Here is a 24,935-nt window from a genome sequence, read left to right as displayed (position 1 = left end):
TTTAAGCCAAAAGCGGGTAGATGAGGTGTTTGGAAGTTCTTCCCTGCGAGGTGGCGAGGCGCTGGCACAGGTAGCCCAGAGATGTTGTGGCTGCCCCATCCCTGGCAGTGCTCAAGGCCAGCTTGGAGTGGGCTTGGAGCAAGCTGCTCTAGCGGGAGGTGCCCTTGCCCGTGGCACGGGGTCGGAACTGGATGAGCTCTAAGGTCCCTCCCTACACAAACCAGTCCCCGAGCCGATTCCACGAAAGGCCCTGGCCCCGCCGAGGCCCAGCGGGCGCGGCCTCAGCGCGGTCCGTTATTCGCCCAGAGCAACAAGGCCGGAGGTGGGTGGCTGCCGGCCCACGGCCCGCCCCTGGCCCCGGCCCCCTGAGGCTCCGCGCCGCCGCTGCTGGGGCCTGGCCGCCATGAGCGGGGCGAGGAGCGCGCTGGGCCTGCCTGTGCGGGCAGCGCGGCCGGGCTGGCTGTGGGGGGCTGCGGCGGCGCTGCTGGGGCTGAGCGCCCTGGTCGGGGCATGGCGCTGGGTCGGTGGGCTGAGGCGAGCGGCGGGGCGCCGCCGGCGCCTGCAGCGCGTGGGGACGGTGCTGAGCATTTTCGTGTACCCGGTGAAGTCGTGCCGGGGGATGGCGGTGCGGGAGGCGCAGGTGACGCCGATGGGGCTGCGGAGCGGCGAGCTGCGGGACAGGTACGGCGCGGGGCGGGCCGGGCCTCGGCGGGACCCTGCTGCGGGGCCCGGGGCTCGGCGCTGCCCCGCGTCTCTCAGGTGGTTGCTGTAGGGCCTACAAAGAGGCACCTGCGGTGCCCGGCTGCGGGGGTCCCGTTGCCTGGTGTCGGCCTTTAACGTTGTTGGACGCGTTTCTGTGTCCCCTGTCGCGCCGCAGGTTTTGGCTTGTGACCAAGGAGGATGGGCACATGGTTACAGCTCGGCAGGAGCCCCGGCTCGTCCTCATTTCTGTCAGCTCTGAGGATGGGCACTTGACCTTGAAGGCACCAGAAATGAAGAAGCTGCGCTTGCCTGTGAAGCTGCCCAGGAAGAACCGTGTGATGAACTGCAGGTACTCGAGAAGGGGCTTTTTACTCGTTTCTGTCCGAGCGCTGCCTCTCGCTTACATGCTTCCTTTTCAAGGTTTGGTTTTTGTTATGCAGAAACTGGAGGGTGAAGGTTGGGTGCTGCTTTTCTGGGTTTGGGGGCCTGTCTTACCCATCTGCATAAGAGACTTCAGAGCAGGGCCTTTACTGAAAGGATGAGGGACAGTGGTTTTAAACTGAAAGGACGAGGGACAGTGGTTTTAAACTGAAAGGACAAGGGACAGTGGTTTTAAACTGAAAGAGGGTAGGTTTAGATTAGACACAAGGGGAAGCTGTTCCCTGTGCGGGTGGTGAGGCGCTGGCACAGGTTGCCCAGAGAAGCTGTGGCTGCCTCATTCCCTGGCAGTGTTCAAGGCCAGGTTGGATTGGGCTTGGAGCAACCTGGTCTAGTGGAAGGATTGGACTAGATGACCCTTGAAGGCCCCTTCCAGCCCAAACCATTCTGTGAAATTCTCTGCCATGTGTTATGCAGGAGGCCAGGGTTGCTTGTCACAAGAAAAGATCTTGTTTTAATCCTCTAAACACTGGTGAAAACAAATCTTGGGAAAAGCTGCCACAATATGCAGAACCGTACGTATACATCTGCCAAGTGAACTGTGGTCTTTAGTCTTCATAGAAGGCTATGAATACTCATTTGTGTTTACTTCTAGTGTTCTTGTTTTTGCTCTGGTAGGTAGTTGCATCTCAGAGCCTCAGTCATGCATGTTGGTATTTCTTGCTCACCACTAGTATATGCATCAGCATTTTGGATACACGCTGGCTGTTTGGAATTGGTGAAAGGTCACAGTTTAGATCCCCTCACCCCTACCTGTAAGCATTTAACCAGGCTGTCTAAATTGAAAACTTGGTTGCTGGAGGCTCACTCTGTGTTCATGGGGGAAAGACTGGCATCCCCAGAGAGCAAATTATTCCCTGTAGGTGCAATTTTAAATGGTTTCAGGTGAACAGGTTACAAACAGTCATTCAGCTGTGTGCCTAAAGGTCTGTTGTATGAATGCAGGCCTGGTTATTCTATCCATATATTGAAATCCATGCTGGAAAATGGCCAGGAGGAAGCATGAAACATTTTCTCTTCTAAAATGTCTGTTTAGTAACTGTAAATAGCGTTGATTCCTACAAAGATACTTGTGTCTTTCCTCTGTATAGCCGAGAAAGAAAGGCTAGCTTTTGGCATAAATCTGTTGCTGTGGAAACCCTTGAGCAGCATAGCTTTGTATCTCTGTTTACGCAAGCCAGGTGCAAGTTACACATGATTGCATTTCACATGGAGAAATAGGATGGTCTTTCAAAACTCTGTCTGTAATGCTTACATATTAGCCAATGACACATACACTACAAAACCATGCTGGTTTCAGTGTGTTATTTTGCTAAAACTTGTGCCATTAGAAAAATATTTAAATAGACCTAAGTATGTTTCAGCAATGACAGATTCTCTTTTCCAGTTTCAGATCTCAGCAATTTGTTTTTCTCTTTATTACTGTTTCCTTAATAACCTATTGCATTCTCTGGTTTTAAACTTGCTGGAATTTGGGAATGCAGATAAGCAAAAGTTAGATGCGTGCAGTTGGACTTTAAAATTTACCAAGTTGTGTGGTGGTGTGGGTGGTGTCCTAGGCTGTGAAATTAGCGATGCCTGTAGTTAAACTTTGCCTTGTACTTCATAACCAGAGGGCTACAGAAATGCTGAGGAAGGATCCTGAGGTTTGCCATTTGTCAGCACAAGGCTGGTTCTTTCTGATCCATTCAGCCATTCGTAAGAATGAGGTTTGGTCATAGCACTGTATTCCAGCAAATGAAGATTTGGCTTTTGCTCCTGGATTCTTCCCTTCCAGCTTGTGAGTGGGTGCACAGTATGCTCTGCCGGCAAGGCTCTCTGCACAGGCTTGTATTTATTCTGCCAGTGGGCAGGCAGGATGCCTTAAGTGCAGGATGCTGGCTTGTGCCAGGTGCTGTGAAGGTAAGGCAGTGCAGTAGCGCATCTGTCTGCAAAAGGCTGTTCTAATCTTTAAAACTGGTAAATCCAGTTGCAGATTTTACGTGGGTATTTAAGAATCCTGTGTTTGGGGAAGCGTAGGACTTCCTAGTGTAAGGAAGTGTAGGACTGAAGCCATTGTGTAGGCAAAGTTTCTATTTGATCAAATGTTAGAGGGTTTTTGTATTCCTCTGGTTATGAAGCCTCATGTTCTTCATTTGTGCCCTTTATCAGTATGTGTGGGAATCGCCGGGAGACGAGCTCATCAGATGATGACCAACAAGTCTCGTTTATTGCTAAGCAGATGGATACTTATATACCTTGCTTGCATGTTTATAGTTTGGTTACAGAGAGATCATTGGCTTACAGCTTTTACATGTTACAAGATCATTGGTTTGTAGCTTCTACATTTTTTGCAGCTACACCGTGCACCCCCCCACCATCCTCCTTCTCATGCACTTATCACTTAGTGGCCTTGGCTGTGATTGGTCATAGTTTGTTGCTGTTTGCCGGTGTCCTTCATTTCCTCATTATCTGGCGTGAGAGGTTTGCATCATGTTCTACACAGATGTCTTGTTTCAGCTCGTTGATGGGAGCGTGACCTTTGACCTTTTTTCGACAAGCCAATCCTCCACAATTCCCCCTTTTTCTTTATAAAGGAATAAGGACTGAGTCAGGAGTCGTAAACAAGCAGAACAACATTGCAAAGCATAACAAAGTAACAAACCCCCTATAACTATGAGACCTATAACAGCGAAGCAGCTTGTAAAGCAAACGTATATGCAGCTCTATGAAGTGAAACTTCTAAAATCAGCTAAATATTTCTGAAGCGCTATAAGCAGGTTACATAAAAGATAATTTGACAGACTATACAAAAAGTCTTTGTTTCAGCTAACTCTGGCGAAGATGCCTTATAGACTGACAACCACAATACAATTCTACTGTAGGCTCACACTGATGACAAAACTACAGAGTTATCGAAGCACTTGTTGTATCACCAATCTCAGTTGTACCACTATATGCCTGTGGCCATGGACCGGATCTAGGAGGGCGACCGTGCTCAACGAAAGCTCTGTGTTGACTAAGGAGTTAAGTTCTTCTATTAGTGGCTGTAGCGCTCGGCGCAAGCAACGCTCCTCCTGGGCCTGCGAGTCAGGGTCCATACACTAGCTCGGAGACACCGTCACCGGAGCTTCTGCAGCAGCCGGTCTTAGTCACTTGGATGGTACCCACAAGGGTCCTGCAGGAGCACAAACACAGGCGTAACCACGGCCCAGATATATTACTTCTGCCGGTCCCTGCCACAAATCTGTATTAGGATCTCGATAGTACGCCTTAAAAGAAGGCTTTATCTTCTGTTTGTACAAAGTGCTTAATAACCGCTGGAGTTTGTTCATCACCAAAGATGCATAAATAATTTAACATAATTTCACCCATATAATCAGCATCGATGACACCTGGAACAATGAATAGTCCTTTCAACGCAGATGATGATCTCCCCAGTAGCAAGGCTAGTTTCATAGATTCTTTTAACAATTCTGGACCTAGCTGGACTTGAGCCTCCTTAGTGGAGAACTGTCCAGTTCCCATAAGGTGTTGTAATTGCACCCCAATCAGGGGATCTCCCTGGCCTCGCTGAACTGCAACTGCCTCTTGACAGGCTTTCTGCCAATACATGTTCCATAACAACAACTGCAAAGGGGTGAGGATTAATTTCACAATACTTTTAATATAACAGCAAATCTGTTCCCCAAATATATGACAACATCTGCCTAGTGGGTTCAAACTGAATGCCTGTAGAAATAACAGTTTGCCTTAACTGAGATAGCAATTTCAATTTAAGGGAGACATTTCAGCATTTACTGCCTGACCTTGAGCGTTAATCTGGTACTTAACAGGAAAGGCGAGAATCTTTTCCTGCAACAATCAAAATCATTGTTTGACAGAGTCTCTCTCTGAATAGATTTCCAATCTATCACCTGGATTTGCATTTGTCTACCTGTGCTCTGCAACTTTACCTTCCTTTCTTCTCCCCCCCCCTTTCTTTTTTTTTTTTTTTTTTTTTTTTTTTTTTTTCTCAAAAGTTGTTCACCCTGCTTTGCACGGCTACAAACAGCAGCCTGCTCGGCAGCAGCTACAGCTGCCTGCCTGCTTCAGCAGCAGCCATAAATACCTGTCAGCAACCACACTTTTGCATTAACCCTTTCTTGCCTGAAATGTTAAACCACTACCTGTTAAAAACTTTTACATGAACACGATAACAAAAAAAAATACATAGAACACCATCTGCTCTCATCACACACACACACATACGTATGCATATGGGATCCCACAAGCACATTTCACACAACTACAATATTTGAAACACAAAATCCAGACAATCATTACTCGCACTACACAGTTCCACGTACAGAACGTGGCATAAGGACTCTGTGAAGACCATCAGGAAACCAGCTCCAACAAGCATCATCCCAGTGTGAGGTGGCAGGCTCAGCCCTAGCGAGCGTCCCCGCAGAGGCTCTGCCTCCCTCACATCGCATGAGGCTAGGGCTTTTATACTGATCAAAATGCACACTCATTCTGACACAGGTGGCCAGTCTATGTCAGAAGAAGTGGCCAGCAATATCTATAAAGGTTTCCAAGCATCAATAGAATCATAGACATTTGCTAACTTCTAGTACATGAGTATCACAGAGAGACTGTATCAAACGAGTTGTGTATGGGGCCCCAAGTCCACAGTCCGTCACAGTCCACCACAGTCCTCCCAATACCCCTGATAAGGGCATACGAGACCTTCCCACCGCGGGTCTTGATCCAGCACATACATCACAGGGAAAGCACACAATACATCTGCATCCCCCACCCATCTCGCTTCTCCCTTTACAGCTGTCCATTTATCATGAGGATCTGGGGGATATAAATTAGGCTTCTTTTCTGGCTCCATGTCAAAAGGATCATCCAGGTCAGCATCAGAATTAACAGGCGTCAGAACTTCAGGAGCAGCAACAGCAGCCTGATGAGCACGCACAGGCTCTTTCTTGGGGTCAATAGGGTCTGGGTCAAAAGAGTGTCTTCATCTCTGTCTTCCTTAATTTCTGTAGGGATCTTTTGAGGTTGTGAAGTTACAAGTGTTATTTCTACAGAGGTTGCCAGGTCCAAGCCGAAGCTTCCGCTGGTTGCGGGTTGCAAGGGGGTGGAATCATCTGAGCTGCAGCGGCAACTTGTTTCTGCACGTGGCCGTTGGTGTACGCGCTCCTGTTGCAGTTTCCCGAACCTCGCCGACACATAGAGGTGTTATGTGAGTTGTTTCGGCATTTCTGACACCACACTCCTGAGACAGTGCATTCTCGGCGGAGATGTCCCATTCCTCCACATCGATAACAGCGTAGAGGGCCACGGTTGCGCTGGCCAAGTGCGGCCGACGCTTGAAGGGGTGCAAGAGCGGCTAACACCTGAGTCTGTGAAGCCTTTGCTTGTTTCTGAATTCCCTCAGCTAGCTGTTTTATGGCATCTACTACCATAGCTTGCGGCCCTGTTGGTTGTGAGGCCATTCTTTCTAATGCTTCCTCTATAGTCCAATCAGCTCCCAAAGTAAGAATAACATTTCGGGTAATGGGGTTGCAGTTTTGTAAAGCACATTGTTTTAACATGGCTCCCTTCATGTAGTCTGGGACGCCTGCTTTCTCAATAGCTGCAGCAGCTCTGTCTATAAAGGACCCAAATGATTCGTCTCGTCCTTGCTTGATAGCCATATATGAAGGCACACCTCCTGGGTCCTTAACTTGGTTAATAGCTTGCCGTACCAAATTCATAGCTGCTCTACACTTATCGGGTCCTAATAAAGCTTGTGCCTCGGTTCTAAAAAACGGTCCTGTACCCATTAACTCATCCAGAGTTACCCCGTAAAGGGGATCCCCAGGTTGTCTTTGTATAGCTACGAATCCATGAGCCAGATTTTGCCAATGAGCGTTAAAAAGCAACTGCTGATGTTGTGAGAATATAAGCTTAGCAATACTCTTGCAATCGGATGGTAGCAAGATATGAGCAGTCCAGATATAATCTAACATCTGCTTTACCGGCTCACTGGTGACTCCAAATTGACTGGCCGTCGCTCGTAATTGTGATAACAGTTTCCAATCTAAAGGGGTAACAGTTGCCATCAAACCACCCTGGTGTTGCTGAAAAGTCACCGGGCATGCCAAGGAGGTCGCCACCTCATTGTCCCCCTTTTCAAGGCTGTCCTTAGCCACCGCTGCCCAAGCCTCCCTTCTTTCTTTAGCTATGGCCTCCACTAGGTCACTTTCTGCCCCAGGGATAGGCTCATTGCTTGAAAGAGGGTTAACAGAGGGCTTTTCTGGTTTTAGAGTCGTAGTGGTGGGGGGAGCTGTTGGTTCCGAAACTGAGGGGCTTGCTCCGGTGTCATCTGCATTTTGTGGAGATGGCAACATTACTTGTGAAAAAGCAGATGGCATTGGAACGGAGGAAGGCCAGTCAATTTCATAACTTCTGTTTTTTGCCTGAGCCGTGAGTGCCTGCTCGGCAGCTTTCTTTTCTGCCTGATATTGTAAAAGTTCATTATGTACCACCCGCCATAATTTACCTAACTTTGACTTTAACATCTCTAAAATAGTTCTCCAAATGACCAACAAATATTTCACAGTGTCACTGCCTTCTGTGGTTGCATTCTTCGGAGCTTTCCCGATCCCTGCTGTCTTCCCAGCCTTTTGTTTTAACAGGGTATTATGTATAGCTTGCCAAATCTTATCTCCAAATTTTCGCCTTTCTGCTAATTTATGGACAGTGTGAGGGTTAACAAAACATCCCTTAGACTGTCCATAAGCTAACAGTCCCTGCAGCTCTTTCTGCAGGTCGATCCCTTTAACCTGCCGCTTTTGTAAGAAGGCAGTAAATAAATCATACGCCGCTTGCCTTTCCATACCTTAGCGCGCTTGTTGCAGCCCCTTCAGGTTTCGGCGGCGCGTATCGGCCAGGCTCGTCTATACGGTCACCCAGGGTCCGGCGCTTAAAATCCTGAGATCTTGGCGCTTTGACCGTCCTGTGGCTGCGATCAGGACCCGAGCAGAACTTACGTCGTCCCACCGTGGTGTTCGAGGGTTCACGTCGGGGTCACCATTTGTGGGAATCGCCGGGAGACGAGCTCATCAGATGATGACCAACAAGTCTCGTTTATTGCTAAGCAGATGGATACTTATATACCTTGCTTGCATGTTTATAGTTTGGTTACAGAGAGATCATTGGCTTACAGCTTTTACATGTTACAAGATCATTGGTTTGTAGCTTCTACATTTTTTGCAGCTACACCGTGCACCCCCCCACCATCCTCCTTCTCATGCACTTATCACTTAGTGGCCTTGGCTGTGATTGGTCATAGTTTGTTGCTGTTTGCCGGTGTCCTTCATTTCCTCATTATCTGGCGTGAGAGGTTTGCATCATGTTCTACACAGATGTCTTGTTTCAGCTCGTTGATGGGAGCGTGACCTTTGACCTTTTTTCGACAAGCCAATCCTCCACAAGTATGTGTTGCAATACTTACATTGCATGGTCTAGTGCCGTGGATCCCTGTACCGCGGACTGCTCAGGATATATCTGCCTCATGGGTAGAAAACAGTGAATTGGAAGCTGTTCGACCCCCACCTCCATTGTCCTTTGAACCAGAAGGCAACAGAGACTGAGAGAATGGAGGGAAGAGAAAGGCAGCTGAACGTGGTCTGGGGCAACGTTTAATCCCAGTCAGAGTTGACACAGGGATCCCAGTGAACAGAACAGGAATATTGCTGGCAGCACACTAATGATTCATCTCTTCCCCAGATGAATAAAGGAGGGGTCCTAGGAACCAGGCTCAGCCTAGATGATCTGCCTGGGCATTTGTATGCTTTAAGCTGGCCAGAGCATGATTGCAAAGGTAGAGGGAACTGCAGTGCGTTTGGATCAAAATCACTACTTTGAAGAGAGTAGTTTAAACTGATCTTGGCTGGTTGATGTTTATTGAATGGTTGAGTTGAAGTTTACCTTTTCTTGCCAGGGAAGTGTTCCCTATATAAACTTATTTGTATTCCGATGCCAATGTTTTTTTATGCCCCATGGACTTTGCTTCTATTATAAGTCTTAAAATCTCAAAATTTAAGATACTGAGTGATTGTGTATGCTAAGTTTGAGCTTTAGAGTTTCACAGCGTTGTCTTAAATTTTTACAGCACTAAAATCTGAAGGAAAGCTTCTTTAATAGCGATATTTACAATTAATAAGACCTATAAATGTCAATGACAGTAGCAAACCACATCATTTGAAACTGTCATTTGTTTTCTGAAATTAGTTATCTTTCAGCTGGTTTCTGGATAGAAATCTTTTGGTGTTGCAGTGATGTGCATATGCAAGAGTAGACGCTTGGTGATGTGTCTTCTGACTCTTCAGGGTGTTTGGACTGGATATCCAAGGCAGGGACTGTGGAGATGAAGTGGCTCAGTGGATCACCACTTTCCTGAATTCACAGCCGTATCGCCTGGTGCACTTTGAGCCCTCCATGGTGCCAAGAAAGTCAAAAGACATAATAAATCTTTTCCGAACTACAGATGAGGTAAATGAATGTCTCTTTATCAGGTGTACTTTCTTTTAATCATTTCCCCCCACACACACAAAATCCTGCCATTCCAGCATCGGTGACTGAGCCCTGTTTAGCAAGGTATGTAGTCAGGTAGTGAAACTGCGTGAATGTTCTCCTTTTCTGTGATGGGATGGCTTGCTTAAATTTTGCTTTAAATCTGTTCCAAGCTATTGACCATTCACAGCTAAAGAGTATGATACTGGTATTTGAAGAGGAACTCTTGCATTGCAAAATAGCATTCCTTTTGTGCTTCAGTTAATAGAAATAAAAATGAGTTTTTAAAGATGTTTTGATGGTGCAGTCTGTGTTGCGTACGTAGAAAACCTCCATTCCCTATCCCTTACTTGATCATGGAGTGTACTGGTAAGTGTTGTGTTGCCTCATATTTTGTTTTAAGGAACATTGCTTAACGCAGGGATCTGTAGCTGTGGGCTTAGAATTGAAATCCAAAGAAGGTTACAGAGGTTTCATTCACTGGGAAGAGGCTTGGAGGTGTGATGTTGGAGAAAGTTAAAGCAGGTAGGGACAGGAGATTCTGTGCACAGTCATCCTCGTATCGTTGGAGCCACTGATGCCCTTCGTCTCATTTGATGAGTGCTCTCACATGAAGGTGGTTTGAACTGTACCTGATGAATGTAAGCTTTTTTAGGAAATGGTGAGAACCTTGCCTTACTGACGTGATGTTGCTATCAACAGGGCAGTGATTTTTTGCTTGTTGTTGCAGAGAGAGAAGGTACATTCATTTATGGACTTTTGTAGATGTGCATTCATTATGTAAATATATAAACATTATGTAAATGCACTGAGACCAATGCAGAAGTCTAGCTTTCGGCGAAAGGAATGTCAGGTTAGGAGGGATGACATTCAAGAATGCTAGCATGAAAAGAGGGCAGAATTGTTTATATAGTTATTTCAACACTCATCTTGTGGTTGTAAAGGCATAGACAAGGAGGGGGGAAGGATAATGTAAGAGTAAGACAGGAGGAGGCCCAAAACTCTTACTACATTTTCCTTTTATTTTTCTGTGCAACTAGTGTATGTTGGAGTTTTCTTTTAGTTCATTTATTTATTTATTTATAAATAAGCATTTATATTATTTATTATATTATAATAGATATTTATATATTATTGTAGATAACATAGTTAAATATTTCTATATGATATTTTATTATTAAATATTCATTTATTTATACATAAATATACATTTATTTATTTAGTTCATTTGCCTTGTTTGCTAAAATGTCAGACCTCCTACTTACAAGGTTAAACTGACAAATGGACACTTGCAACGTAGTGTTGCTATACTGTAATGTGAAGCTCCTTCTGGTGCTGTGAGAACATAGATTCATTATATATTGAGGAGGTCCCTAAATGTCTTAAGTACCTTTCATATCTTGCCATAACATGTTTTATTCATATATTTAGTTCTGTCCGTAATAATTAGAATATATGTCTGGGACATGCATGTGGTATTATTTTGTGAGAAGTTGTGGTAGCTTATATAATTTTGGCTTAATTCTGTACGTACAAGATCAGTTTTACAGTTCGAGCACATGCAAATTGCCATGGTTTCTGAAATAGGAAAGGGTGTGCTATTTTACTTACTAACCTGCTTCCAGGAAAATTTAAAACCTGAATACAGCAGACTAACAGGCTAGTATGTGGCCACTGGTTGCAACATGCCTGTCTTTTTGCCATTCGGTAACTTTCCTTCCACGGTCTTTCAGCAGCCTTAGAGCCTTGAGATTTCTTTGTGTTTGTTTCTGTAGGTTGCCTATCCTGACTGTAGCCCAGTCTTGGTCATCTCAGAAGCTTCATTGGAAGATTTAAATGCCAAGCTGGAGAAGAAAGTGAAGATACAGAACTTCAGGCCAAATATTTTTGTGACGGATTGCAGTGCTTTTGAGGAGGTAAAAGAAGTGTCTTCAATATCTTTTGAAGGCTTGCCTGTGTTTCTTTGTAACTCTATTTCCTTCTGCCTACAAAGAGGGGGGAAAGCTGCTATTCTGTGATTTTAACAACTGGATTCAGAGAGATACAGTTCTGCTCACATCAGTGTCTGTGAAACGTTGAGGGAGGAGACAGGTCTGGGAGCACTTACTTACGTTAGCAAAGTATAAAATAAGTGTTTTTAAATGACAGGCTTGCTACTGAAAGCTCATCTTTAAGTGTAAATTAGGGAAAGCTGCGCATGCTGTAACTGATCAATTAATGATACAGATGAACAAGTAGTAAACTAACAACAGTGTGATGTTTTATAGCACAGTGTTACCTTGGCACGAGAGGAAAACTGACCCGTGCGATGCTGGGGTCTGTCACTGCATCTCTGACAATGTTCTGGTAGTTCAAAAAACACTATCTAGGAAGGTATCTGGTGGTGAAGTGAATGAGGAACGATGGCATTTACATGTTTTTATGTTGTGTTACTGTTCTTCCAGAGAATTTCCTCAGGATAGATTTGATTATTTCCCAGATCTAAGAAGTTCCTAAAGTGGAAATGGCTTTTGTGTTCCAAGAGGGATTGTAATAGGAAGCTTGTATAGATGGGCAGTGAAAACTTACTTCACTTACTAAACATTTCCTTTCTGCAAAATTGGTGACTTACTAGAGTTCAGTAGATCAGATTATCACACCTACAACAAGAATGAGCTTGCTTTAGGTTCAGACAGGTGCAAACTGCAGAACAGGATCTGTTACTTGTATATACTTCTTTCCAGATATAATTAATAGTAGGCCCTTACCTTGGTGGTGAGTGCAGTGACCACAGGGTTTTCATTAAAATAGTACCATAACACAGTGTACTTATTTTAAGGCACAAGTGAAGGTGATCAACTGGAATGGTACTGTTTCTTCTAGGAATGATTGTGCCCCTCCTGGAAAAATGGTTGCATGTGGATATGTCTAATCTGTGTGTAATTTTTGACTTCCCTCAGGACACCTGGGAGGATGTTCTTATTGGCGATGTGGAAATGAAAGGGACAGTGTGTTGTGCCAGGTACACATTTGAGACTGTTTTCTTATAGAGATGTATGGAGATTTATGGTAAGAAGCCATTATTGATTTGATGCTGTCTGTCATTGCAGGTGTATTTTAACAACAGTTAACCCAGATACTGGGGTGCTGGACAGGAAGGAGCCCTTGGAAACATTGAAAAGGTTGTAAAAACGCTTCTGATGCTGTGGGAGTAGATTTAGGCTAGATCGCAACAGATGTTAGACTAGTGTTTAAAAAGTATGTGTGGGACATAATACTGCAGTGTAAAGGTATGTGCGTTTTGGCTTCCATTCTGCTTTCTGCAGTTCTTTATGGTAAGAAAGTTCAGGAAGTTCTCTCTTCTTTCTTGCAAACTTTACATTCCCTGTCTCTTTCATCTGTACTAGGGTAAACACTGGGGTAACAGGTATTTACGTTATTTAAAGATCTAACTTTGCAACACTGGCATCTCTTTTTATAAAGCCCTTTGTATGTGTGTTGCATATGGATGTGTGAAGACAGGCTTCTTTTTTGTTCCACTTGAACTGCTTGGTTCTCTTAACCATAATACTTAGTTTTAGTCTAGTATGGTGACTAAAACGGGGCATCACTGTTCATATGTCTTCTCTCTCATCACTGGTATTTTGATGTTCAGGCTTCTCTGATTCTAAAGAAGTGCTCTGTCTCTGCAGTTACCGCTTATGTGATCCATCTGAGCGACACATCTACAAATCCAGCCCTCTCTTTGGGAGATACTTTGCTGTTGACAAAACTGGAACGATTCAAGTTGGAGACCCTGTGTACAAGATGGTCCAGTAATAAGGGAGACTTCAAACAGAAGATACCTTTTCACTTTGATGCGCAAATTGCTTTTCTGTGAACACAATCACCAGCATAACTTTCTCTTATTTTGTGCAGTATTTTTCATGCTATGTTCATTTGTAAGGTGCAGGAGAGTCTTTGAGGCTACGAAATGCCAGCCATTTCAGATCATGTAATCTACTAGTATGCCTGTAACAGCCACATCTTTAATTTTTTAGAAGCTGTGATCGAAGGCTGACTTCACAGCACTACTGCGAGTCACACCCCTACAGTTTTTTGTCAAACCCAATATTGGAATCCATAACACAAGGGCTTTGCATCGTGTGTTACAATACACTCAGTGCCTACAAAGACCCACAAAAACAGTTGTGCCAAGTGTGAAGTAAATATGTTGGTCAAAGAACTGCCTTTACAAGTAAACATGGAGTGCAGATGGCAAGGCTGTGTCTCAGATTCCACCCTGCTTTGCTCCTGATCATCTTAGCCTGTCTGTATTTGGAGGTACTTCTTTTGCAGTGTGTCTTATCCTGCAGTCATTTCCTGAAGGTTGCTACTGTCTTTTGAGGCTGAAGCAAGATCAGAAGGAGAAGGACTGGGGGCTGACTAAGTGCTACTGTAGTCTGGAGGTGGGAACACCTGCTAACAGTGTGTGAGACTGTGGCTTTGTTAGTTTATGATCTCTGTTTGAACCATCAGGTTTTTCTCTTGTGAAGCATACACTAGCACCAAAGTTGTGGAGTAGTGATGCATTTGCTAATGTTTCAGTATGTCCTGTTTTAAGCCCAGCCAGTAACTCAGAACCACACAGCTGCTCGCTCACTCCTTGCCACGTTCTTCCCTGGCTCCCAGAGGGATGGGGAGGATAATCAAGAGAGTGTAACTCCCACGGGTTGAGATAAGAACAGTCCAGTTACTAAGGTATAACAGAAACCACTACTGCTACCACCAATAATAATACTAAGAGAAATAACAAGGGAAGAGAATACAACTGCTCACCACCTGCTGACCGATACCCAGCCCAACCTGAGCAGCGATCTGGGCCTTCTGGGTGACTCCCCCCCAGTTTCTGTACTGGGCATGATGTGCTGTGGGATGGAATACCTCTCTGGCTAGTTTGGGTCAGGTGCCCTATCTCTGCTTCCTCCCAGCTTCTTGTGCCCCTCTGCCCTGGCAGAGCATGAGACTGAAAAGTCCTTGATCAGGGTAAGTATTACTTAGCAGCAACTCAAAAGATCAGTGTGTTACCAGCATTCTTTTCAGGCTAAATTGAAAACAGCACTTTACCAGCTACCAAGAAGGAAAAGAATGACTGCTGCAGCTGACCCTAGGACGCAGTAGAACTTCCAGCCTGACTGGAAGAATTAGAATCATAGAATAGTTAGGGTTGGAAAGGACCTCAAGATCATCTAGTTCCAACCCCCCTGCCATGGGCAGGGACACCTCACACTAAACCATCTCACCGAAGTCTTCGTCCAGCCTTGCCTTGAGCACTGCCAGGAATGGAGCATTCATAACCTCCCTGGGCAACCCATTCCAGTGCCTCACCACCCTAACAGAAAGAACTTCCTCCTTGTATTCAATCTAAACTTCCCCTGTTTAAGTTTTAACCCATTCCCCCTTGTCCTGTCACTACAGTCCCTGATGAAGAGTCCCTCCCCAGCATCCCTGTAGGCCCCCTCCAGATACTGGGAGGCTGCTATGAGGTCTCCACGCAGCCTTCTCTTCTTCAGGCTGAACAGCCCCAACTTCCTCAGCTTGTTTTCATATGGGAGGTGCTCCAGTCCCCTGATCATCCTCGTGGCCTTCCTCTGGACTTGTTCCAACAGTTCCATGTCCTTTTTATGCTGAGGACACCAGAACTGCACACAATACTCCAGGTGAGGTCTCACAAGAGCAGAGTAGAGGGGCAGGATCACCTCTTTCGACCAGTGGTCACACTCTTCTTGATGCAGCCCAGGATACGGTTGGCTTTCTGGGCTGCAAGCACACACTGCTGGCTCATGTTCATTTTCTCATCGACCAGCACCCCCAAGTCCTTCTCCACAGGGCCGCTCTGAATCTCTTCTTTGCCCAACCTGTAGCTGTGCCTGGGATTGCTCCGACCCAGGTGTGGGACCTTGCACTTGTCATGGTTGAACTTCATAAGGTTGGCATCAGCCCACCTCACAAGCGTGTTGAGGTCCCTCTGGATGGCATCCCTTCCTTCCAGGGTATCAACTGGACCACACAGCTTGGTGTCATCGGCAAACTTGCTGAGGGCGCACTCAATCTCACTGTCCATGTCAGTGATGAAGATGTTAAACAAGACCGGTCCCAACACTGATCCCTGGGGAACACCACTCGTTACTGGTCTCCAGCCGGACATTGAGCCATTGACCACAACTCTTTGCGTGTGGCCATCCAGCCAGTTCTTTATCCACTGAGTGGTCCATCCATCAAATTGATCTCTCTCCAATTTAGAGACAAGGATGTTGTGTGGGATAGTGTCAAATGCTTTGCACAAGTACAGGTAGATGGCATCAACTGCTTTACCCTTGTCCATCAGTTCTGTAGCCCCATCATAGAGGGCCACCAAATTGGTCAGGCAGGATTTCCCCTTAGTGAAGCCATGCTGGCTGTCACCAAGCACCTTGTTCTTCATGTGCCTTAGCATTCCTTCCAGGAGAATGTGCTCCAAGATTTTACCAGGCACAGAGGTGAGACTGACTGGTCTGTAATTCCCCAGGTCTTCCATTTTCCTGTTCTTGAAAATGGGGGTTATATTTCCCTTTTTCCAGTCGTCAGGAACTTCACCTGACTGCCATGATTTTTCAAATATGATGGCCGGTGGCTTAGCAACTTCACTCGCCAGCTCCTTCAGGACCCGTGGATGGATTCCATCAGGTCCCATGGACTTGTGCACATTCAGATTTTGAAGATTCTCAAACCAGATCCTCTCCTACAGTGGGCCCAAGGTCTTCATTCTCACAGTCCCTGCATCTACCTTCTAAGACCTGGGTGGTGCAGTCAGAGCCTTTGCCAGTGAAGACTGAGGCAAAGAAGTCATTCAGAACCTCAGCCTTCTCCAAATCCTGTGTAGCCACTTCTCCTGAGAGCTTCCTCAGGGGGCCTGTGTTGTCCCTACTCTGTTTTTTGTTTGCTATGTACCTGTAGAATCCCTTCCTGTTATCCTTAACATCCCTGGCCAAGTTTAATTCTAATTGGGCCTTAGCCTTCCTAACCTGGTCCCTAGCTTCCCGGACAACATCCCTGTACTTTACCCAGGCCGCCTGTCCTTGCTTCCACTTTTTATAAGCCTCTTTTTTCCTTCAAATTTTCCTCAGCAGCTCCTTATCCATCCAAGGAGGTCTCCTGGCCCTCCTGCTGCACTTCCTTCTAGTTGGGATGCAGCACTCCTGAGCTTGTAGCAGGTGATCCTTGAATATTAACCAAGAGCCTTGGGCCCCCCTGCCCTCCAGGGCTATGTCCCATGGAACCTTACTAAGCAGGCTCCTGAAGAGGCCAGAGTCTGCTCTTTTGAAGTCCAGGGCAGTGAGCTTGCTACACGCTCTTCTCACTGTCCTGCGGATCTCAAATTCGACCATCCACTTAAATATGTGGAAGGAAGTGGAGAGCATAACTTTACAAACCTTTTAATATAAATATCTTCATATAAACGTTGAACTGCTGTAACTGTAGGAATTGTATTTGATCTTGCTAAAGCCATGTATGAAATGGACTGAAAACATGTCAATCATATAACACTGTTTTTTAAATTGTGTACTTAAAAATGTTAACTGCTTTTGTAACTCTAGAGGAAGCAAACAAAAGCATAAACTTCTGTTGAATCTTGTATGGTGTCATGTTTGTCAATCTTCTTTTTTCTTGGTTTTCTGTTTCTGCATTTAACTTCTGCTGTGGTTTCCAGGACCTCATATATTAGTGATGACTATTCTTTTAATCTTACCTCTAAGTTCAGGAAGATAGGCAGTTGACCAGAGGAAGCCACATGCATAAGAAAGCAGAACCATCAGATGTAAGTGGTCTTCAGACTCAATTTTACAACCTTTATATCCTTATGATCCTAGATGATGACACAGATGTTTACAGAGTGCCTTCTCTTTTTCCAGACACCTATGAAAATAGGGCAAAATGGATTTGAAAGCAGGGAAGTTTAGTACAATCAAGGTCAATACAATAGAGACATCTTTCTCATCTCTTAAATATAAATCCAAAACCTTTTTTTACAGCACTTAACTGCACCAACACAATTCTTGCAGGTGACATTGTGAGAGAACAACAGTCCTTGCAGGCAGGCACTCCTGAATTTCCTGGTTGGTTAAGATTTGAGGTGGGTACCCCTTCAGCCAAGTCTGCCCCTCCCCCCAAAAAACCCCAGCATGTTCCCTCCAGAGGGGCAGGAGGCTAAACTCCAAATGTTCTCTGAGCTAAGAAGGGGCAGCCTGGTACACCCCTCTTCCCACAGTTCCTCATTTCCATGCAAAGCTTTAGTTACCCAAGGGCATAATTCACTGCCATTAGAGTGTTTTCTTTCATGTGCTTTTCAAGACCGCAACAGAAAATTATCACTTCTTTATTTGCACAGGTATGCTAAAATAGGATTTCATTTAACTTAAAAAATAACCCAAAAAACCACCCCCCCCCCAAAAAAAAAAAACCAAACCCAAACAAAAAAGCCCAACAACCAAACCCCTAAAACCAACCAAAAGTGGGGGGTTTGTCTGTGATGAAAAAGATTCCCAACACCACAGCTCCAAGCAGTAGAAAAGCCATACTACTCATGAACAAGTGGAGTCCTTTAGTTAGTATATGTAATCATGATAGATCCATCTACCAGCTTCTCTACTAAAACTGTGCTTTCCTGAAAAACCCTGTCAAGCTCAGCATCCTTACAAGAGCCTTTGAACACCACTGCTTCTCTTGCATTCCTCTGACCTTTCTGCAACCCAAATATAGCTGTTCCTACCCCACTGAACTTTATAATACGTTTGATGCCAGCTACATTTGAAGACAATATTTAAAGCTATTGGTTAGCATCAGAGATAGTTCCTGCCCTCCCTAGTCCCCCGGGATTGTTTGCCCTTTTTAAATGGAGTAGGTTTGGATAAAGTATGTAGTTTTGGCATGCACATTATGAAAGAGATGCTATTTTATATTTCCTCCATTAATTCAAGTAGGAGGGGTTGGTATATCTCATCTATTCATCTAGATTTAGCTGTCAAAGTAGGTTTAGAGCTGGATTTGAAGACATCAGGGTATGTAAATTTAAGAGGGAGAAACATGCCGACAATGAGTCTGAATACAGCCACGCTTATACCAAGCTTATTTATTCTTCAGAAAAAAAAACGATATCGGATTTTTTATAATAGACTTCATATAATGCCCCAGAATCATAGAACATGAATGTGGCTTATTTATTGTTGAATGTATAAGAAACCAACCTCTGTTTCAAAATGGTGTGGTTTTGTCAGGCGGCTCCTCTGCCCCAAGCAAATCTCTGAAAGCATCTCAAGTGGGCAAAATAATCAGCTCTGACCATTTTATTTCAATTCCTGATTACTTTCTTTTTCCCATGAGAAAATGCTTTTGAATGACAGGTTTAGCTTGTGTAAGCAAATGGAAGCTCCATTCCTGCAAAACGGCTTGCTGTTCTTGTTTTGTGCTCACCACAACCTGCAATAGATGTATGTATGGAGTTTTTTGGTTCCTTTCCTGGCAGGTTTCCACTAAATGGAGTCATCACTATTGGTACATCCTCTGGACTAAAAGCCTCCTGGCGTCAGTGAAATAAAGCAAGAGGGCACATAGTGCCCTATCCTGGATGAAGTTGTGTTAATTAGCTTTCAAAGCTTTAAAATTTGGGGTTTGTTCATTGGTTGGGGTTTTTTCTTCTTTTTTTCTTTCCTGTGGTTTTCCTTCTCATATGCCTTCCTTTTGGTCAGAAGTTCAGTATTTTTTACATCATTCTAAAAGATCAATCCTTTTGATGAACTCTATCAAATGGAAGAAATCACTTTTCATGTGTTACAGGAAATAGAGGCACTTCCACTACAATTTGCAAGAGCACTAGGGTAATCTCTGCTCTCAGCACCAGGATGCTGTGGCTCAGTCCCAGACGCTAACCTACTTCTCAATGCTGCCCACTAGTGCCATGCCTGCTGTGTGCAAAGGAGGTGGCACCAGCCAGTCCCTCTTGGTTCTTATTTCGATGGTAACAAGCTCTTTAAAACAACGAATGTTATTTCCGCAGCCAAGTGGTGGAGTAGGAGACTTTGGAGTTAAGAGGAAGGAGTCACTTTTACGATACTCCACGAGGGCTTGCAGCACCTCAGGCATGTTAATTCAGCTCCTGGCAGGCTTCAGGCTGCTTAGAAACCCCAAAGGGAACAGGCAATCGTCCTCTGAGAGGAGCAGCAGAGTGAAACAGGAGAGGTGAAATGCTCTGATGACGACGGAAAGCGGCAGCTGTGGGAAGGCTGCCAGGCGTTCCTCAGGGACAGGAGGAGCCTGTGTGCACCGTGCAGAGCACGCACAGTGAGCCTGCAGCATCCAGAGGGCTTCTTACTAACCCATCTTACTAACCCATCTTACTAACCCAACTTACTAACCCATCTTACTAACCTTACTGCAGCCCAAGCAGTCTGTCCTCATTAACAGATGGGATTTAAGGAGACCCATATGTGCACCAGCCCTCACTTTGTTTAGCTGAGTGGCAGAGCTCATCCAGGTAGGACACTGGGAAAAACCTTTCTGTATAGCAAAGAGAGAGGGAGAAGCTGAATTGGATTGTGCAGGCACTAGGAGAAGCTTTGATAATAAAGATTTTTAAAGACAAGTTGGACAAACCTTGCTCAGAAATAACCTCATAGCTGATCCTGCCTTACAGCAGGGATTAATTTGGATGATTTATCACAGTTCTTCCCATTGCCTTTTTCTTTGTTTTTGTTTATTGTGGTTTCTTTTTGCATTGCTGCTTTGGTCTGTAAAGATGTGTAAGTGCAGCACCTACAGTAGCTATGTCCTTTCCCAATGGTGCTGGCAGCGTAGACATGTTATGACCTCCTTCTTCCCTGCGCATGAAAACGTTAGCCTGTGCTGATGCACTCTCCCAAATAGAACTGGTCTTTGGGGAATATAAGTAAAAAGTATGCATAGGTATAGCACGGGAGGCATGGACTGGAAGGGTGTTCAAATCATTGTCCCTATGGGTTCAGCCACTTACATTACAGAGTGGGCATTTTAAGTCATTAAAAACAAATACTAATTTCTGCCTGTGCTGGAACAAATAAGTTTGGATAGAAAACTCTGTACAGAGAATGGACTGACTAAAAATGATTTAGATTGTTATTGAACACTCCTTGCACCTTCTGGAACAAACAAAGCAGACCAAACAAACGAACCCAGGGCATGTGCAATCTGTGGACACAATGAAAAGCTGAATTAGCTTTGCATATCCAGAGGGCACAACAAACCTGCGTGGCTTCCCTTAAGTTTTCATTCATGCTTGTCAAAACTCACAGCACAATACAGTACATTTTCACTCTCAATTTCCAATGGAAATTGCTTTTAGAGTGACACATTCCTTATTTGTGTTCTTTCTGGGGTTCCTGACATATTCCACATTTCAGTAGCTTGTCATGGGAATATACACAGACTTAAAGGTTGGCTTTTTTGGCTGTCTTCTTTGAACTGTTACGGGTTTATAAGTCCTAAGAAGCCATATATCCAGCATCTCCAAGAGTGAGACCTGAAACTGAAGAACCATTTTGCCTGAATAAAGTGAGTAGGATTTGATTTGAGAGCTCAGTGTGCTACAGCTGAACTTTGCCTTTCTCCTTTCCTCAAGATGTTTGTGCTGAACAATACTGCAGGGATTTGTGCTGTTGATTTTTCAGAGCTCTGGGGTTTTTAGTGTGTGAGATATTCAGCTTGATAAACTTTCCACACAGGAGCATCTCTGTTTTTCTTACTGCTATTTATATACAAAAATGCAGCATTGGAAACAGCACTTTTGCTGCAGGACTTGTTTCAGCACAAGTCCACATCCAAGGAGTCCTGATGTGGTGTACTGCTGTCTACCTTCTCCCTGGATGTCTGTATGGGTAAACGCGAACTGTGTCTATAAGGGGCTTAGCACAAGTAAACTGAACTCTGCCCATTTTCTGCCATCTTACAAAACTCATGAACTTCTCCCAGATAAAAGAACTCTGCACAAGCTCTCTAGCCTGTCTTAGGGCTATGCATGAACTTTAAGCTCCCATAAATATAACAAAGTGTAGGTTTCCAGGAAAGGGAATCATTAATTTGAGGGACTGATGTCCTTTGCTGCACCCCAGAGGACAGGTCCGAATGAAGATCCTTCAGTCTTGCCTGGAGAAGCTTTGCATTTGGCAACACTGGGTCCTAAATCTGTGCTAGTACTCCAGTTGTCATCAAACTACTCTCCTACCCATATCATTTTCCAGATGTTCAAGAAGAAAAGCTGCATTTTACTCCTGCTGTCAGCTGTTTGACAGTGCTGCTGCTTTTTAAATAAATACAAAAGTGAAGACCTTAAATCACTGATAAAGTACAAATACACTTTAAAACCGCATTTGAATAGAGTTGCTGTTGCTCACCTGTCAGGGCTCTTTCTGGAGCTTGGATCTCCCTTGGCTGAATGTTTCAAGGAGCTTGCTTTGCTCCTCCATACTTTTCAAGTGTTTTGGTATTTCTGGAAATGCATCTCTTGTGGCTGGGGTCTTGGGAGAGATCTCCCTCTCCCATGTGCTGCTTGTGGTATGTCCACAAACACACCGCTGGTTGTTTTACAGCTGAATTGCCTGCCCTTTAGCAGCAGAAGTTTTACTGTTGTTTTCAACAGAAGTAGGATCAGACCTTTAACAATTTAAGGTTTTATGTGCTTTCCTTATTTTAGGGCATCTCATTATACATTTTTCCTAGGGTTCAGTGAGTGAACTGAGTTTGGTGAAAGAAGCCACCCTTTCTAGGCAACCTGTAGCCTTACAAATTGTCCCAGATATACTCCTCTGCTCCTTGCAAATCCACAAAGAAGCCAGCTCTTTTGGTACCAAGTGAGGGATTTCTAATGATGAGCTGGGAGAGACAGCAGAGCTTTCTATATCCACAAACAGGCATTGCAAACACATTATACTGCAGTATATCCTGTCCTCTTGTTCCCGAGGGAAGAGATGTGCAGGCTAAAAATCATGCTTTAGAAGCAGCGTTTCTGATTTTCTGATGGTGAATTTAACTTGTACTGGTGCTTGAGGCACAACTTCAATTATCCTTCTCTGAATCATCTTAAACTGGTTTCATTTCCAGCGATCTTAAGGTATCAGCTGCTTGGAGATGCACTTTGGTCAGAGATGCCTTCCAGAAAACTTCCCACCAACTTCAGGGTCCAGCAGAGTCTGGAGTTAGCATGGCCAAACCACCCCCAAGAGATGCCTCTGTCTTTCCCTAGACTATGAAGAAAGCAAAGACGATCTCATGCATGGAGTTGGGTGAGGGGAATCCAAGCTCCCACTTACAAACTGAGCAAGGGAATATATTTTCAGCTATCTGAAAATACTTCTTTTCTGAATCCATATTTCTGAGATAACTACTGTGTTCCCTTCTGATTTGGTTTTTACATTGCAGAGGCCTCTGGAAAAATGTCATCTAAATAGATTTGCCAAGCTTTATTCTTTCCTCTCATGTCACCAGGTAATATATTGGTGTTTGATCTTCAGGGGTTTTTTACAACATGAGTTTACTCCTAATAAAACAACAGTCCTGAAATGAATATTAGCTATATTTTAGACCATATGTTTTATCTGGTTGGCAGACTAATGAGACAGAAGGAATATGACAAGGAAGGCAGTTGTTCAGTGTACTTTCCCTGCAGACCAATGCAACTAGAGTTGTTAAGCACAGCTTTACCACAGTTAGGTTGGATGGGATGGTTTTGCTTTCTTTTCTGTGCAATTATAGCTTAGACAATGGCATGAAAACTTATTCACCAGCAGAAGGAATGCTATAAAGGGGCTGTGGCAAGTCAGTTAGTCATGAACACAGAATCATAGAGTGGTTTGGGTTGGAAGGGACCTTAAAGATCCATATTGCAATAGTCTTTATTCATTTGCCTTCCCCATCACCTGCCTGCTCTCCGTGTGCTAATCTATCCTTGTGGTTTTACTTCATCTTTGCTCACTGATGCTCATGTGGTTGGTCCTTGCCCTTGCTCTCTTTCCTAATAGAATCATAGAATCAGCTAGGTTGGAAAAGACCTTTAAGATCATCAAGTCCTACCATTACCCCAGTATGAGCTATGTACCTGGTGATAGATAATCCCTGCTCAGGCTCCCACTGACTTCAACAAGACCTTGTTTCCACTTGCTTTTCCTAGAGGCACAGATACTCAGGCAAGCACTAGGGTGACAGAGAGCAAGTGCCACAATGCTGGGCTCTGCTGCCCTCCAAGCTGCGCAGAATAGCCCCTTGGGCAGGACCTGGCAAGCGGTGGAGCTTGCTGTGTCTCTGTGCCAACGCCAAGAGGAGATGCACCCTGCTGCAGCCTGCTTTAAACCCTAAAGCAGTGACTGTGGCTCTATGAGCATGACTGCATGCAGGAGAAAGGAGGGAAGAGGCAGCATGATTTAGCAGCAGCGTATTGAAACAAGAAATGCTGTGTCAGCATTGTGATTCTGCTGAGTGATTATAAGATCAGCCCTTATAAAAAAAACACCCTGCTTTAAGAAAGGAATTCAAAATCAGGCTTCATGCTGGGGACATGGATTTAGGATATCTCAGAGTCAGGAGCCAGCACACAGCATGGTAGTGGGGGTCAGGACTGGTTTCCAAATGCAGAGTGTGTTGGAGCAGCAGCTGTCTGCCACTCTATTGCTGATGTGCCATGGATAGTCAACCCTGTCTCAAACTAGGCTGCTGGAAAAGAGCAGTCACAGTACCAGGGAAGGTTTAATCATCTGTGACAAAAATAGGCATGGGAAGGTGAAAGAAATCAGATGATGGGGATTTTATTTACATTACTCCCGGTTAGCAGTGTGGGGCAAAGAAAGAGAAGGCAGCAACTTCACCTTCACACTAGTGTTGTTTGTTTGTTTCCTTTAACATATTAGAATCATATAGAAATAATGTTGCCCAGTAATTAATACCATTGAAAATTAATTCATATATAGAATCGATTTTTCAACTAACTGCATAAAATGGTATACTATCTGTTGCAGATAGGACTGGAACTCAGATATTCAAAAGGTGGAGACTCTTTTGAGGATAGGTGGCCTTGGGAAGGTTCAATCTTTTGTGATTAATAGCTCTCACATTTTACTCATGAGTGCTTCATTCTTAGATCTGAATAAGCAACTCAGACCTTGTGCAGATGAAGAGCGTTCCCAGTAAGTGTGTATATTTACAGTGTATTTGATGTGTAAGAGCTCCAACCAACTGAGGTACTAAAC

General features: G+C 44.5%; 1 protein-coding gene across 1 annotated transcript; it reads left to right on the top strand.

Annotated features, from left to right (window-relative positions):
- The first annotated feature begins 353 nt into the window (after positions 1 to 353).
- On the top strand, positions 354 to 14,211 carry MTARC2 (mitochondrial amidoxime reducing component 2). Its single transcript, XM_065679835.1, has 7 exons — positions 354 to 681; positions 878 to 1,051; positions 9,489 to 9,651; positions 11,448 to 11,588; positions 12,612 to 12,673; positions 12,762 to 12,833; positions 13,344 to 14,211. The coding sequence occupies exons 1-7, from the start codon at positions 404 to 406 to the stop codon at positions 13,468 to 13,470; spliced, it is 1,017 nt and encodes a 338-aa protein (XP_065535907.1). The 5' UTR covers positions 354 to 403; the 3' UTR covers positions 13,471 to 14,211.
- Positions 14,212 to 24,935: the final 10,724 nt, after the last annotated feature.

Source organism: Lathamus discolor, chromosome 5 (assembly GCF_037157495.1).
Source record: "Lathamus discolor isolate bLatDis1 chromosome 5, bLatDis1.hap1, whole genome shotgun sequence".
Classification (NCBI taxonomy): Eukaryota; Metazoa; Chordata; class Aves; order Psittaciformes; family Psittacidae; genus Lathamus; species Lathamus discolor.
The sequence above is the reverse complement of the archived record's forward strand: the minus strand, read 5'-3'. Positions and strand labels throughout refer to the sequence as shown.